The sequence below is a fragment of the Cotesia glomerata genome, linkage group LG1, assembly GCF_020080835.1.
Source record: "Cotesia glomerata isolate CgM1 linkage group LG1, MPM_Cglom_v2.3, whole genome shotgun sequence".
Classification (NCBI taxonomy): domain Eukaryota; kingdom Metazoa; phylum Arthropoda; class Insecta; order Hymenoptera; family Braconidae; genus Cotesia; species Cotesia glomerata.
In genome coordinates this window covers 34468115-34485815 of record NC_058158.1, presented here as the reverse complement: position 1 = coordinate 34485815, position 17701 = coordinate 34468115, and the positions used below count along the sequence as shown (strand labels likewise).

General features: G+C 25.9%; 2 protein-coding genes and 1 long non-coding RNA gene across 6 annotated transcripts; 2 read left to right on the top strand and 1 right to left on the bottom strand.

Moving 5' to 3' along the window:
* Nucleotides 1–748: 748 nt before the first annotated feature.
* On the top strand, nucleotides 749–4510 carry LOC123275002 (MOB kinase activator-like 1). Its single transcript, XM_044742872.1, has 5 exons — nucleotides 749–1051; nucleotides 1737–1903; nucleotides 1991–2218; nucleotides 3079–3242; nucleotides 3782–4510. The coding sequence occupies exons 1-5, from the start codon at nucleotides 1038–1040 to the stop codon at nucleotides 3860–3862; spliced, it is 654 nt and encodes a 217-aa protein (XP_044598807.1). The 5' UTR covers nucleotides 749–1037; the 3' UTR covers nucleotides 3863–4510.
* A 2446-nt stretch (nucleotides 4511–6956) lies between these two features.
* Nucleotides 6957–16644, top strand: LOC123274994 (fatty-acid amide hydrolase 2-A-like). 4 transcript variants are annotated; one of them, XM_044742855.1, is made up of 12 exons: nucleotides 7960–8106; nucleotides 9957–10036; nucleotides 10174–10353; nucleotides 10449–10668; nucleotides 12175–12392; nucleotides 13111–13222; nucleotides 14336–14493; nucleotides 14566–14706; nucleotides 14782–14886; nucleotides 14978–15145; nucleotides 16240–16422; nucleotides 16505–16644. In XM_044742855.1, exons 2-12 carry the CDS (start codon nucleotides 9974–9976, stop codon nucleotides 16598–16600), a joined length of 1644 nt encoding a protein of 547 aa, XP_044598790.1. In that variant the 5' UTR covers nucleotides 7960–8106; nucleotides 9957–9973; the 3' UTR covers nucleotides 16601–16644. The 4 variants fall into 4 exon arrangements, with proteins under 4 accessions (XP_044598792.1, XP_044598790.1, XP_044598788.1 ...); XM_044742853.1 differs by having other exon boundaries at nucleotides 7960–8110; XM_044742857.1 differs by lacking the exons at nucleotides 7960–8106; nucleotides 9957–10036 and adding an exon at nucleotides 6957–7332.
* LOC123275009 lies at nucleotides 7718–9549 on the bottom strand. Its single transcript, XR_006511605.1, has 2 exons — nucleotides 9285–9549; nucleotides 7718–8374 (listed from the first exon to the last, which is right to left on the bottom strand). It is a non-coding gene; the product is annotated as an uncharacterized LOC123275009 (long non-coding RNA).
* Nucleotides 16645–17701: the final 1057 nt, after the last annotated feature.

Below are 17701 nucleotides of genomic sequence, written 5' to 3'. Positions count from 1 at the left end.
TTACTATAAATATTCTCACGAATATATAAATTCGGAGCAAAATTTCTTGTGAAACAAGCACATGCAAAGAACCAAAATTGTCCAAATTCCATAAAATTAAAAAATAATTAGAACAAAAAATTATTTTGAAAAAATTGCACTTACAGTTTTTCAAGTTTTTTACAAATGAAAATTTTTTGTAATAACTTTTTTAATAAAAGCAAAATCCTCAAAATTTTTAGATGCCGGCTAACTTAATTTTCATTAAAAATTGTATTTTCAAAAAACGCGCCACACGCAAAGAAGAGAGAGAAAGAATAAACATAACCTCAAATAACACATGAATGTAAATTAAATAATAGTGTGATGTGATGATACAACTCCATTCATCCACACAACCATACAACTCCAAATACCTACTGGGCTTAGTGAACTTAGCCCCGCCTAAAATTTTTTTTTTCCATTTTTAATTTTTTTTTTTTTTATTGTTTGTTCGTATTGTTCAAACATAAAAATTGATTGTTCGTTTTTTATTTATTTATAAATAATGTGTATATTATTTTTTGAGGTTAGTTCAAACTATTGTTGTTGCGATTTCTTGTTGACTATTAAGTTTAATTTGACAGCTCGTATCACGTGACAGGTGTTTTCGGACCAATAGCCGTAATTTAAAAATTTCTAAAATCCACTTGCGGATATGACGTAACCCAACGGGTTCCAAGAGAAGGACCAATAGAAAAACAGAAAAGAAATAGTCTGTTAAAAGAGCTGGAGCGGGAGAGAGAGAGGAGGAAAGTGTGTGTGCAGTCGATGGAATCATCTCTCTTCTTGAGGTAGTTGACAAAAAAATTACCTCTAAAAAAAAGGTCTGCCATTTTACATCACTGCTGTAATTTACAATTTTTACCTAGACCCACTGTATAGCGAGTGTCGTTGATAAACCAGCCGCCATAACAATAAGTGTCAGTTGTTTTACGTGGTGATTTAAACAAAAAAAATATTAAATCGACGTAGCAACAGCCTAAGTCGCACATTGACGCGACAGCTACATAAGCAGAATGAGCTTCCTATTGTAAGTATTTTTTATCATTAGTTTTTTATCAATAATTATTTATTATATTCTTACCAAGTCAATTAATTAATTAGTTTTTGTTTATTATTGTCGGGTTATTGATGAATATTGATTTTTAACTCTAATTTATTAGCACGTCATTGATCAATATCCTGAGAAAGTGCTATTTATTTAGAAAGATCCGTTCTTGTTGTCGATTGATATGACAGAACACTTGACTATCAGATCACTATTTCCACCCAACACTGTTGTTAATTACTGACATAAACATTATTGTTATTAAATTAAATTACTGGATCAAATTATTATTTTTTTAAATTTAGGTTCTTGACCTGTCTACATAAATTCATTTCTCTCAAGTCCAATAGTTTATCTATAAATAGACCACCAATTGAGTCTCATCAGAATTGTGTATTTTTTAGTCCATTAGACTTTTAAAAATAATTATTTATTTATCCTCAAAAAAGTTTTTTACTTAGTCGACATTAGTCGAGGTTTATTTTTTTTTTATTTTTATTTATACTGCACCGTTGACTCACGTCATTATTACAAATATAGTATGTTATGAGTCATTTGTTAGATTAATACTCTTACATTATTATGCTAATTTTTTTGCACAGGATTATTGTTATATTTAGTGAAGAATTTAATTGGGAATTCGTATTGATTTTATTTTTGCTTGCAGTGGAAGCCGGTCTTCTAAGACATTCAAGCCTAAGAAAAATATTCCTGAAGGGACACATCAGTATGACTTGATGAAACATGCTGCTGCGACTCTGGGCTCGGGGAATCTCAGACTTGCTGTCATGTTACCTGAGGGAGAAGATCTGAATGAGTGGGTGGCAGTTAACAGTAAGTAATTTGTCCGAGATAAGCTAATGATTTTAATTACAATAGTTGACTATTTTTTTATTGATTAATTTTATCGTATTATTTTAGCTGTTGATTTTTTTAATCAAATAAATATGCTGTACGGTACTATCACGGAGTTTTGTACTGAAGAAAGCTGCCCGATAATGTCGGCAGGACCTAAGTATGAGTACCATTGGGCTGATGGTCACACTGTTAAAAAACCTATCAAATGTTCGGCACCCAAGTACATTGATTATTTGATGACTTGGGTCCAAGATCAGCTGGACGATGAAACTCTCTTTCCTTCCAAAATAGGTACGGTAAATTTTATTGGAATATTTAACGTAACAATTGAAAATTTTATCATTTATTGAGGGGGATTAGCCACTGTGAAGATCGAAAAAATAGGTGATTTTCGGGAATTTTTTTAACTGGGATAATAAAGGAATATGGGGATCGGGGGTTTTTTTTTTGTTTTATAGAGTATACATTAAAGATCATTCTCCTAAATTTTTATTAGAAAATATCATATTGTTACAAAGTTATAAGGATTTTTGTGGAGCACCAAAAAAATTTCCCCCACCACGGTGGGATCTCTAACTCAAAAACGGATTATCTAAAACAAAAAAATCAAACTGCGTTGTAATCTGCATGCATGTGGTTATCGTTTCACGTAGGGGATTTTTAAAATTTGGATTTAAAAAAAAATGGCAACATTTAAAATTTTTTTGTTTTTTTTTTTCTCATTTTTTTGGATTCAAACAGTTCTAAAAAATTTGTAAAATCAAAATTTTCGAAATCCCCTACGTGAAATTATAGCTACTGAATAGACGAATACGGAAAAAAAAGTTGCAAATCGGTTCATATTTATACAAATTACAGATCCCATCAGTTTAAAAAAAAGTAGTTTCGATAAAAACGCGTTTTTATCGGAGCGCCGCGATATTTTGTAAACTAATTTAGTGCAATGGTCATTTGACATACTGTCACAAAAATAATAACTCAAAAAATATTCGGAATTTTCATATAAAACTCTAGATACTTATTTTTGAATGTATAAGCTTTGATTAAATAAAAAAAAATTCTTTTTTTGAAATTTCACAGTGGCTATCCCTCTTAAATAATTTATTTTATAATTCATTAATTTATTTAAATAATTTATTTTAATGTAACAGGTGTTCCTTTTCCTAAAAATTTTCTCTCAATTGCTAAAACAATTTTAAAACGACTGTTTCGAGTGTATGCACACATATACCATCAACATTTCAGTGAGGTGGTTCAATTAGGAGAGGAGGCACATTTAAATACATCATTTAAACATTTCATTTTTTTTGTTCAAGTAAGTTTTATAATCTTAAAATTTTGATCACGTTCGGAAAATTTAAATAATTTAAAATTGGTCACAAGAATTCAGGATAATAATTTCAAACTATGTATTGATTCTAGTTGAACGTTTCGTCCTTTTATTAGGACTTCCTCAGCAACTTAATCATACTAGTTCACAGTTTAAAATATATTATTGTTAAAACATGAAGATAGATTTTTTTTTCTAAAAAAAAAGTAGTATTACAGCTGATGTTATGAATTGGTAGAATTGGTAGAAAATTTAAGTTGTTAATTTTTGAAAAAAAAAAAAAATTTTATAAGATGCATACTAATACTTTATATGTTTTAACAATAATATATTTTAAACTGTGAACTAGTATGATTAAGTTGCTGAGGGAGTCCTAATAAAAGGACAAAACGTTCAACTAAAATTAATACATAGTTTGAAATTATTGTCCTGAATTCCTGTGACCAATTTTAAGTTTTATAATAATTTTTGAAAGTAATAATGTGAACTTGAATTGTAAATAATTGTTAATTTTTTCTTTTGAGGAATTCAATTTAATTGAAAGACGAGAGCTAGCGCCGCTGCAAGAGTTAATTGAAAAATTAACAGCTAAAGATGCTCGATGAATAAAATAAGGTGACAAAATAAATTTATTTTTATTTAAAATATAACAAGTGGAACAATAAATGTGTAAAACTCCAAAGAAACCAACTGCATCGTTATCTCCTGGCTACTTGCGTATTATTTGGATATTATTTAACTGGATTTAAAATCTTAAAGTTTGCTAAGCATCGTTTCCGGTAGGTTGTTGATATTTATATGCTTTTACGCTGCAATTTAAGTCTATAATCATATTAGTCTGCAATGCAGACCTAAATTTCGTACAGCTTTTAATCTGAGACGTATCATTAAATAATAGTAGTTATTATTATTATTAAAAATAATAAGTAACAAAGGATAATAAATTTTTGAGCGTTAGCATAATTATTAAAAATTCGTTAACGTTATTCTTGTAATATAGTTGTATGGTTAAAATGTTTTTAACGTAATTTATAATTACTCTCTAATTAATGTAAGAAGGATACTTCTATTATAATTTATTACCGTCGTGTGTTTTTTAAATTTCTTTTTTTAACTTAAGTATTTTTATTGTTTTTATTTTCTAGATTATTAATGTTAGCGGGTTTTAAAAAGATTAAGGCATTACGCGTGTCCAGCGAAGATATTTAGTTATTGTTTTAAATATTTTTTTTGTTTTTTTTTTTTTTTTTTTTTTTTTTAATTAATTAATTAAATAGTTGATAATAGATTTATTTTATTCTAGAATTATTTTCTTGGCATTTTGTTACAGTCGTGCACAAGTAATGCGTACCACTAGTGTATATTTTAAAACAGAGATTTTTTTTTTAATTATTATAATTATTATTTAATTAATGCATCAAAAGTTTTACTGCCTTTATTTTTATTTACTTTTATAATTTTATTTTATAAATTTGGTGCGCATTTATGTTTGACAATATTATAATTATTATTTAGTGTAACTATCTATTGACAGAAATAAGAAAAAAAATCATGTATTTATTACAAGACAAATGTCGATAATAAAATAAATTATTGTGGAGAAATTGAAACGTATAAATATTCACAGTCAAAGAAACTACACAACTAAAATACTAGCTATCTTTCTGTACGTCTTTTGAACACTTGATCACGGTCATGCTAAACAAAAATAAAATATTAAAACACAATTATTAAAATAATAATAATAAAATATTATATTTTATATATAAAGCTTTTGCGGATGAGTAATTTTTAAAAGCAAATTTGAATACGATATTGACTAATGTGAATAATTATTTTTTTGTATTCAAACTCAGATTTCAGATGCCCGTTAAGTGTAATTTTACCTATTTACTATAAACAAAAGTAAATTTAACAATTTGTATACTAAAAATAATTATTAATTATCATAATAATGAGTACTTAATTAAACATGACGCATTGGATTGTCACATAAGGATAAGCTTTAAATTGTTATTATTTTAGAACGTCATTATAATTTTAAACTATTTAATTTTGTGTAATACTGAATTTAATAGATATCTAACAATTTTTTAGATTTTTATAACAATTAAATTATAATGAAAAAAATTTAGAAAAAAAATTTCACATGTACACGGAAAGAATAGGATGTCACTAAATATCATGCCAGATTATAAGGTAAAAGAGCCAGTTATTGACACTGGCCTAGTTGTTTGACACAATACTAAAGTAAGCCGACGTTTTTAATTTTGTTTCATTTATTAAATAAGAACTAAAAAATATTTTTTTTAAATTGCACTTATAGTTTTTAAAGTTTATTACGAATAAAATTTTTTATTTTCTTTTTTTTGTAACAATTTTTTCAACAAAAAAAATTCTAAAAGATTTTAGATGTCGACTAACTTAATTTTCATGTTTGACACTTGCAGTTTTGTTGTAATTAAAAAAATAAAATGTTTTCAAAAAATTAATTATCTTAAAATTCATAGTTCAAAAATTATATTTATTAATTTATTAGAGTTGATTTGTTTTTTTTAATTGAAATAAAATTGCAAGTGTCAATAACTGGGTCTTTTACATTACTGAGTGAAAAAAAATTTTAGATAGTAGTTAGTATAATCCAAATTACAATAAATATAATCCAGATTACAATGAGTATAATCCAGATATCACGCAGTATAATCTGAATTTTTTTAGCTACTATCTGAAATTTTTTTTCACCACATATCACTGAGTATAATCTTGGATGATATCCAGTGTTATTTTGTTCTTTCTATAGAAATTAAAAAAAATTATAAGTGCTAATTTTTTAAAATATTTTTTTTTATAATCATTGATTTGTTATGAAAATTTCAAGAATTTTCAGATGTCTGCTAATTTTGTTTGCTTCTTTAATTATTATTTATTTCCAAACAAGTGATACAGGAAAAATTTATTTATACTGACTATGATTTAAATCAAAATACATTAAATTAAATTTGCATAATGATAGTCAAAATTTTTCCGTCGAAATAATTGTAAAAAATCAAAAATAATTAATTTAAAGAAAAATGACCGTTCTAAAATTATAAAAGTAAAGAAGAAAGTTTTAATGAGTTTACTTGAATTTTAAAATGATTGAGTAAACGAAATAGAGGCTCAAATTTAATGGTATGGTAAAAAAAAATGCGTCAAATTGCTTATCTTCTGTAAAAACAAATCGTTATTTCGCGTTAACGATTAATAGTGATATCTGTGCAATGTAAATAGTATTTTTTTCAAATAAAATTAAACAATGGCTCGATATAATTTATTAGATTTATTTTTTAATAATTTTTAAACTTGTAAATGTTCCTTTGATTCAATTGTTTGTTTAAAATAATTTTTTCAGCTGACATCTGTCAAAAAGTTAAAATAAAAGAAGAAAACATTAATTATCAATTCAGTATCATTAATTGAGTGTTTATTTAATAAAAAATGTGTATTTATCCAGACAATGACATCAGAGAGCGAGTATAAAACGTTGACTGAGATAATTTGTTGTGGAACAACGTTATGGATGAAATAAATAATTAATAATCGGAATAGTCATAATAATAATTAAGTCATGGACGATAAGCGTACTAATAGGTAAAATAATGAAGCCAAGAAAGCGTTTCTTTTCTCTCAGTTGCTATTGTGGTCGCCCCACTTGGTTTCTTGTACGGCAAACTTTATAGAAGCCTTTTTCTCTCTTCTTCCTACATAATTTCAGTCGTCGCGAACCATTCACCGGGTTCGGATAACTCGATAATTTATTTTAAATAAAGTATTCCGGTCTTTGATCAGTTATTCGCCACACGTGGCTCGTCATTCTTTTCTTCACCCCTATTATTTTTTTAAATTATGATCCTAAAGTGTGCTTTATTTTCTCACCTTTTTTTCATTTCACTTACTCGGCGCTAAAAAATCAGTAATTGCGCTAAAGAAGAGAGAAAAAAGTGAAGCGCAAAATTGCAACGAGAAGAAATCAATTGACAGTTCACGTCTATTAAATTTATTCGCATGAAATTAATTCATTTTAAAATCCATAATGGTAAGTAAATTTCAATAATTTGCTCAATAAATATTTAGCATAAGAATAAATAAGCTTTTTAGTCAACATATACATTGATTATTATAAATTATAATTAATAACACAAAAAATACTAATCTGTTGAATAAGAATCAACTTTAGAATAAATTTTACTGTAACTAATTTGCTTAAATTCAAGTTTTTTTTTGTCTGATTTTTTTTTCAATGTCAAGAGATTTTTCAGTACAAAAGACAATATTGTTAAACCGCTAATACATAAAGCATAAGTATGACGTAAAGTGTTTACTAAAAAACTTTCAAGATTTTAAAAACTGCCTTCTAAGGATCATTGTAAATTTACAAAAGAGTTTTTAAGAAAAAAATATTGCATTTTATAGATTTTTTATCATTATAATGATTCATAACTCTTCAATTGCACTTTAAATTGTAATACATGTTTACTTATTTGCCTAGAACTTAAACTTCAGACTTATAATTTTTCCTAAGTCAATTATTCTAACAATTAAACTACTTTTTGTTTATCAACTATCGATGTCTTATCTTTTTTTTTTTTTTTTTTTTTTTTTTAAATCCTTAAAAAGACAATTGCACTTATTTTATCAGTTAGTTACCTCAACAGTATAATACACCGCGACAGTCTAACAAGTAAATTGTCCTACTAAATTATTACCAGTATAAAATTGCTTGTACAATGAAGAATATTACTTAGAAATTTATTTTGTTCAAACAATTTACTTAAAAAATTTTTTCGCGAGTGCATTTTAACGAGTGTTTGCAAGTATTATTTTAAAATATATTTATTTTACTATTGAGAAATATTTCAGTTAAACAGAAGGCGTGACAGATAATTTAGCACAAAATAAATTTACACCTGCATATAGCGTTATAAAATACACAAGTTAAAGTAGCCTTCCCTTCTATAAATTCTATTCATCATTTCTCTCTTTACACTCAGTAGCTCGAGTCACTTGAAGTCTATCGATTTATCGCAAATTACGCATTGCATTAATTAATTATGCAACTTCTCATAACTATTCTGCCTCTGAAAAAAGAAGAAAAAAAGATTAACGCATTTAATCACTCAATTAAAAAAACTAGATTGTAAATAAAATTTAAAAAAAATTTTTAACTTAAAATTGATTTTATAATTAAAAAAAAAATTAATTATAACTAGCTTCATTTTATTAATTGAAATTTTATAAAAATTAAATTAAAACTCTTGCAGTTATTTAAACAAAAATTTTGTCGCATAATTTTTGAAGATATTGCATAAATATTTTTAGTATATTTTCAACTCAATCGATTGAATTAATGAAGATATATCTTCAGTAAATAAATTATGCACAATTGGTTTAAAAGAGTGACAATTTGACTTATTAGATACTTAAATACTTATTAAATACAGTTTTTTAACTTAAAATTGACTTAATAATAAAAAATAAACTTACATTAAATTATAATTAATTTTATTAATTAAAATTTTATAAAAATTAACTTTAAACTTGCAGTTATTTAAACAAAAATTTTGTCGCATAATTTTTGAAGATATTGCATAAATATTTTTAGTATATTTACAACTCAATCGATTGAATTAATGAAGATATATCTTCAGTAAATAAATTATGCACAATTGGTTTAAAAGAGTGATGATTTGACTTATTAGATACTTAAATACTTTTTAAATACAGTTTTTTAACTTAAAATTGACTTAATAATAAAAAATAAACTTACATTAAATTATAATTAATTTTATTAATTAAAATTTTATAAAAATTAACTTTAAACTTGCAGTTATTTAAACAAAAATTTTGTCGCATAATTTTTGAAGATATTGCATAAATATTTTTAGTATATTTACAACTCAATCGATTGAATTAATGAAGATATATCTTCAGTAAATAAATTATGCACAATAGGTTTAAAAGAGTGCTGGTTTGACTTATTAAACACACCGGTGTCTTTTACATTTCATTTCATAATCTGCCAAGGTTTGCGGTTTAGTGGTATTGGCATGGCATATTAACATTGTGTATGGTCCCCCACTAGTCTTCTATTCATACTATTCAAGCTGTACATATCAGCGCATTGACAGAGTTGTCCATAACGCACTACATATATATATATATCTTCTTTGCTCTTTAAATATCTTACACCCATCCAGATGACCTGTAGTCACTATCATCTTCGCTCCGAAGAAATATCTCTGTTACAAAAAAAAAAGCTGCAACAAGATACAACCAATTATTATCTAATATATAATAACTAGTTTTCTATACGCATTAATTCTCAAGTTACCTAATTGATGATTGTTGTGTTTAAACTTGCTATCGATTTTTAATCCACTTTTTTTTTGCTCTAAACAAGTTCTCCAATGTATCAGTGACATTGCAACATGTAACAGATTAAGAAATTCTGGTCTTTAATTCTTGAATTAAATCTCACCATTTCTTCGCTGTAATAATTAATTTTTATATTATTAAAGTGAATTAAAAATTATAAAATATACTTACAGCTAGATAAAATAAATAATAATTAAATAAATAATAAATAATAAATAAATAAATAATTAAGTGTTCTTTTTAAAAAGTATAAAAATAAAATTTTTTTCTAATATAAACAAATAGATCAATAAAAAATAAAAATGGAATTAGCTTTATCTGGATTAACTCTATTGTATGTTAATATAAGACGGTTTGATTACGCGGTAAGTTAACACGCGAGTAATAATTTATAATTATCGTAACCTTGACATTGAATTTCTAATTTTAAATTGTAATATTATTGGAAATTCATTGAAGAATATTTATCTTAACTTTATTTAAAATTTTTTTTTTTACACAGGAGTTTGTAAATGGTGCGATGAAAGTATTCATAAAATCATTTGTATTTATCGTATCATGTGCAGTGACGCCGTTTTTAAAATTAGCAGCTTTTAGAAAAATAAATCGCTGTCCAGCTATTTCTAATAAATTATTATTTATTTCTGCTAATGAATTAGCAAGAAGAATACGCAGAAAAGAGGTATTGTTAGTTTTTACTTATTATTACTTATGACTTATGATATTTTCTATTGGCTAAGCAAATAATTGTTTATTTTTTTATGGCTCGGCGGATAGATAACCAGTGAAGAAATAGTAAGAGCGTATATAGAACGATGTATAGAAGTAAATCCAGTGCTAAATGCGATAGTGGAAAATCGGTTCGAAGCTGCAATCAAGGAAGCGCGTGAAGTCGATCTCCTTGTAAAATCCGGCACCAGGTCTGAAGAACTACTGGCTCGCGATACTCCACTTCTTGGTATTCCCGTCACTGTTAAAGAAAGTATCGCTGTGGAAGGTAATCAATTATTTTATTGATTTTATGTTGTGTTAGTATTTAATTTATAAATAATTATTATTATTTATTTTATAACTTATTTAGAGTTGTAAGATGCTAATTTGATTATAATACATTTCTTCGATGAAAGTTTTGACATTAATCAAGTCAGATAGTGATTGAAGAAAGTATCTATTAAATTTAATCGATTCAAGTTTTTATTGTATATGATTTAATATTTATTTGGGTTTATTTTTATTAAAATTAGTTTAAATAGGAGAAAATTTTATCAATTTTATCAATTTTTTTTTTTATATTTATAAACACTTTAATTTTTTATATCTTTAAAATTACATGTCGGAAATTTTTGATAGTTATTTATTTATTTATTTATAAAGAAACACAAAGAGAAGATAAATTTAGGAAATTTAAAAAATTTAAGAAATTTTTTTTAAATTTGAAAGAAAAAATTATAAATTATATTAAATAAAAAAAACATTAAATAAAATTATTAAAAAATTTATGAAGAAAAGCATTAAATAAAATTATTTAAAGATTTATGAAGAAAACTATTAAATAAAATTTATGATAAATATTAAATTTATAAAATAAAAATATAAATTTACATAAATCAATTGTTTTATTGACCATAAAGGTCAATTAAATTTTTCTAGTACTATTTCTGAATTTACATGCAATTTTTAATAATAAAATTCATGAAATTCAACAAATTACCTAAAACAATTCTTAAAAAAAAAAAAAAACAAGTATTTTAAAACAAATAAAGACTGCACTTTGTCTTGTGTACTCTGTAATATTTAAAAAAAATAACTAATACGAATAACTTTAAATATCTCTTCCAAACACTAATGGAGTGATTGAATATTCATAAACCGAACGGCAATTTTTCAAACTTCATTGAATGTATCAATTAATGATGGCCTAATTTGAAATCTATTAGATTGATTAAATTAATGACAGGTCATAGAAATCGTGAGACACTTGTCGGGCGAGTGTCAGTGTAATTATTTTGATTAGATGACTTTTGTCGTGCTTAACACGAGACATGTCCCTACAATGTAGATACATGTATATAGATGAATGTTGCGTGTAATAAGAACAATTTATCATCAGCGGAGTTGATCTGTAGGCTTGTTAAATTTAGCTCGGAGATCGAGCTACTGCTTGTTGACTGGAATTGACGATAATAGATGTTGATTAATCTAAAACGGTGTCTCTTTCCTCGTTGAAAATGTCGAAACATTATTTGTTATAAATTATAATTATATTTTTTTTATTTATTATTTATTCTTTACCTGTTAATTACTTAAAATTCTTATTATTCAGGTAAAAAGTAAGGGCAAAATATTTGCAGTCAAAGAAGAAAAAAAGATTTTTTGTGAAGAAACTAATTTTTTTATTTTGTAAAACAACCCTTGAATTTTTTAAGCGATAATTAGTTCCTAATTGAATTATTAATAATTAATTATTAATCATAAATTACCTATAAAATTTTAAAATTTTCAGGAATGAGTCATGCTGCTGGACGTAAAACGAAGGAACCAGCAATCGCACTGTGTGACGCGGACGCAGTCCAACGTATCAGAAGAGCCGGTGGTATAATTATCCTTGTTAGCAATACCCCGGAGATGTGCATGTGTTGGGAGACTTATAACAACGTGACCGGCACAACATTGAATCCATATGATACACGAAGAACATCTGGTGGTTCTTCTGGAGGGGAGGTATTCCACTATTTGTATCAATAAATATTGTAATTAAAATTAATTTAATGATAATTAAATTAATTAAATAAAAAAAAATTATTTCAAAAAAATTGCATTTTTAATTTTTTAAAATTTCTAAATGTCAATTTTTTTATTCTAATTTTTTTTTGCTATAATTTATTTGTTACATAAAGTTTTAAAACTATTAAATATCAGCTAAATTAATTTTCATTAAAATTATTATAAAATAATAATAATAATAATAATAATGAATTTTCCTGAAAAACGAGCATCCCTAGAATGATCGCTCCATTTTTCGTTACAAAATTATTATTATTATTTTTTTTTATTTTATAATAATTTTAATGAATTAATATGAATTTTTCACTATTTTAAAATTTTTTCCGGGATTATGTAATTGCAATGTCAAACAAATCAATTTTAATTTAAATGTCAATCAGGATTGTTAATTAATATTTAAATATTTCATTAAAATCTGTAAATATTTCAACGTTTTGATGAGTAATGAAACGACAGATATAAAAATATTTGAGAAAGTTGTAGCTTCTTTTATTATTTCTTTTGACGATACTCAAAATTTACGTCACTTAAACTTTTACGACTTTCTCTTTGCCGTCTAGTTCATTCGTGATGTAAAGACCGATGAATGTCTTTTAAATATTTTGTCTAATGTTTCGCAATTTGTCGTCACTTAAGTATTTTTGTTTTACTTTAGGCAGCGCTTCTCGGGTCAGCGGCTTCACTGCTGAGTCTCTCCTCTGATATCGGCGGCTCTGCAAGACTTCCAGCGATGTTTTGTGGAGTTTTCGGGCACAAACCGACTCCAGGTAAAATTATAGCGTCAATTTATTCTATAAAAGTAAATATGACTATCAACCTTGCAGTCACTGTGTGACTGCCATGACTAGTGAACTATAAATAAATAAATTTTTGCTTCATTAAATAATGACTCTTGTTAAATTGCACTGTACTTTCTTAAATATTGACATTTTTAAAAAAATAAGCTCATCCCGATGTTATACTCATCAAGAGCTTTCATTTGAGTACCCACATGCATTTTCATATATTTTTCATATATACATATATATAATATATACATAAATATATGAAAAATTGATGTGGGTACTCAAATGAAAGGTCTCGATGAGTGTAACATCGGGATGAGCTTATATCTTTAAAAATGTCATTAGTTGACAAGATAGCAAAGTCAGTTCTTAATTGTTGATATTTTTGAAGATATAAGCTCATCCCGATGTTACACTCATCAAGTGCTTTCATTTGAGTACCCACATGCATTTTTGATATATTTTTCATATATTCACATATATAATATATATAAATAAATGAAAAATTGATGTGGGTATTCAAATGAAAGGTCTTGATGAGGGTAATATCGGGATGAGCTTATATCTTCAAAAATGCCATTAGTTGACAAGATAGCAAAGTCAGTTCTTAATTATTGACATTTTTTAAGATATAAGCTCATCCTGATGTTACACTCATCAAGAGCTTTCATTTGAGTACCCACATGCATTTTTATATATTTTTCATATATACATATATATAATATATATAAATATATGAAAAATTAATATGGGTACTCAAATGAAAGGTCTCGATGAGAGTAACATCGGGATGAGCTTATGTCTTTAAAAATGTCAATAGTTCACAGGATACAAGGTCATTTGTTAATTATATATCGAGAGATAGAGCATTTTTGAATGCAGCCTAAATACTTATCATCATAAATTGATTATTGTTGAGATTGGTATGAAACCATAAAAAGTCACAACAGGTCAAGACTTTTCCAACAATACCAAATTTAATCATAAAAACCCATTTTGTCATATAAATACACTGGCCACAAAATTTTTCTTATTCTCTTAATAATATAGATTATCTTTACGGAGTAACTGAAGCTTGAATTTATTTTTTTTCAGGATGGGTTTCAACTGACGGACACATGCCGGGTTCAGCAGATCCAATGTGGCCTTCATTTCTGACCCTTGCGCCAATGGCTAGATACGCTGACGACCTATTGTTTTTTTTGAAAATAATGATGCAGTCGAATGTTGCTATTTCGCATATCAATGAGCAAGTAAATATTTAAATTCTTAAAAATTGATTATTTTTAAATGGAAATGAATTGATTTACCTTGATTTAATGTAGGTTAATATCAAGGATATTAATTTCCACTACTTTGAAGAAATACCATCATTTCTTACTCACAAAATAAATTCTGAAATAATAACCGGTATTCACAAGTTTATTCAACACTTGGAAAGCTCTCAAGGAATTAAAACTCACAAGGTATGACTTTTTTTTCTATTTGTTGTTGAGTAAAATAAATTATTTAGTAAAATATCTAATCAAAGAAAAATTTAGGCTGATATACCGGATCTTAAGTATGCTTTTGAAGCATCATCAACTATGCTTCTTAAACTGGAAGGTGTTGATACTGTTTTCGATGAAGAAACAAACGCTCCTTTAGTAAGTTAAAATTTTTCTACCACAATTTTATATTATATTTATTTATTTATTTTTTAATTATTAAATCTGTAATAATTTATTTATGTATTAGAAATGGAAAAGCGTTCTTGGAGAGATATTGAGGTATTCAACTTACAGATCTTCACATTCCGTCAGCACTCTTTTTTACGGCTTGCTCAAAAAAATAACCGATTCGTTTCCGAAAAATCATTTCAATTGGTTACATGAAAAAAACGAGTCAATTAAAAGACAATTTCAGGTAATTTATTAAATATGTACACTGAAAAAAAATTAACTTGAATTCAGAGAAAAATTCTTGAGCCAAGAAAATAATTTAGAAAAGTTTCAATATTTTGAATCAAGAAGAAAAATTATTGAATCAAGTAATAGTATATTACACCCCTAGGGAAGTAAAGTAAGAAATGTCTCAGATCACATGCAATGTTGGCCGAGGCGAAGCCGAGGTCAACAAACATGTGATCTGAGGCTTTCATATTTACTTCCCGAGGAATGTATACTATTTTTTTCCCCGAGGAAGGCGGAAAGCGGCAACTTCGTTTAGCGCAGCGGGGCTAAAGTTGCCGCTTTACGCCCAGAGGGGAAAAAAATCTATTTAAAACAAGAAAATTTTCTTAGTTTAAAAATTTTTCGGTCAATATTTACAAGTGGAGCCAACTATTTTAATTTACATTTTTTTGAACAAAATTTCCATTTGATTTTATTGATTTATTTTTTTTGAAAAATACATAAAAAAAATGAACAATTGAAAAAAAAAAAGTTGATTATCACAATTTTAACAAATTTTCAAAAAAAGTTATAAATTTTTTAGAATGTTGTGATATTCAACTTTTTTTTTAAATTGCTCGTTTTTTTATGTACTTTGTAAAAAAAAATTATATAAAAAATAGATAAAATAGAAATTTTATCCAAAAAAATGAGAGCCGAAATTTGTTCCAACTTTTGTAATCAAAAAAAGCTATCGAAATCTTTATTTTTTTCTTTCACGACATTTTTTATCATAAATGCGTCGTAAAAATAAGCAGAATAAAAAAAAATTGAAAATAATTACCAAAAATACTTGTAAATAATTACCAAATAATTTATTCCAAAAAATTATTTTTAAAAAGTTGCATTTTCATTTTTTTTTAATTTCTACATGTCAATTTTTTTTGCCATAATTTATTCATTATAAAATTATTAAATATATGCTAAATTAATTTTCATAAAAATTTTTCTAATCAAACGAAGAAAATTAAGTTCTTCAAAATTATTTACTTGATTCAAGTTAATTTTTTTTCTGTGTAAGAGTACTATTACACGCAAGCAATAAACTCACCTAATATTTATTAACAGGATATTCTTGGTGATAATGGCGTTATAATATGCCCGACATTTATTGATGGGCCTCATTATCCTTATGAAATTTATCCAAGAGTTTGTAATGTTACTTATATGATGATCTTCAATGCAATCGGCCTTCCTGTAACTCAATGTCCTATTGGGCTTAATAAAAATGGTCTTCCTATTGGATTTCAGGTACTTTTACTTCAAAATTATTATTTTAAAAAATTTTAAAATAAAATTACAAGTATATAATATTTTTTTTTATAAATAACAGGTAGTTGGAAATGTAGGACAAGATCATTTGACAATCGCCGTAGCGCGAGAAGTCGAACGAATTTTTGGTGGCTGGAAACCACCACCAAGTTGTTAAAAACAAGTTTGATATTAAATTAATTATATTTACAACGAAAAAAAGTATTTAAATTAATTATATTTACAACGAAAAAAAAGTATTTAAATTAATTCTATGCATACTAAATCAATCAAAAAGCTTCGGTAATTTGACACTAAATTTGATTTATAAAAGTGAATTTAAATAACTTGTGAAAATTATTTTCAAGTGATTTTTTGTGGGATAAAGTGGTAATTTCTACCTCTATTAAATCGTGATTAAAATAATACAAATCTGTGATGTGTACGATAAGAGTGCATTAACTTTATATTTCATCGTGCGATAAACATTTTTACTATCATGAATTTTCTATAAAAAAAAAAAAATTATTTGTATTAACAAAGCCATACACTAAGATAAATTTGTAATTAATTAAGTTATTGCTTGTCAATTATAGTTGATAGCCTAAATATTAAGAATGTAGATAAATTTTTTTTTGCTCGACGGGCAGAAAGCGTCAACTTTCGGCCCGCTGCGCTAAACGAAGTTGCCGCTTTCTGCCTTCGTCGAGCAAAAAAATAGTATACACTCCACGGGAAGTAAATAAGAAAGCCTCAGATCACATGTTTGTCAACCTCGGCTTCGCCTCGGCCGACAATTACATGTGATCTGAGACATTTCTTACTTTACTTCCCTAGGTGTGTAATATACTATTATCTAGAAAAACTAACTAAACTGTCAATTAAAATTAACATTCTAATTTTATCACCTTGTAACAATAATTCATTATTATAATTTTTTTTAATTATTTATTAATTTTTGTGATTCTCTTATATTAATAAAAAAATAAATAAATTAAAAATAACAATAATTTAAAATTATTTTGTAAGTACTAGTGATTATTCTGAACTTTGTCGTTATCATGTGAACTTTAAATTATTAAAATTTTTTAAACATTGACCCGACCAATATATTGTAATTATAAAAAGTTTAAATAAAATGTTTACCAAAAATCATCCGGAATTAAAATATTTTTCTTTAGATTTGACAGTTTGTTAATAAAATAATGTGGATAACATACGGAAATTGGCTTGATTCTATAAAATGTAGATTAAAATTAAAATATTCAAGCCATCAGGT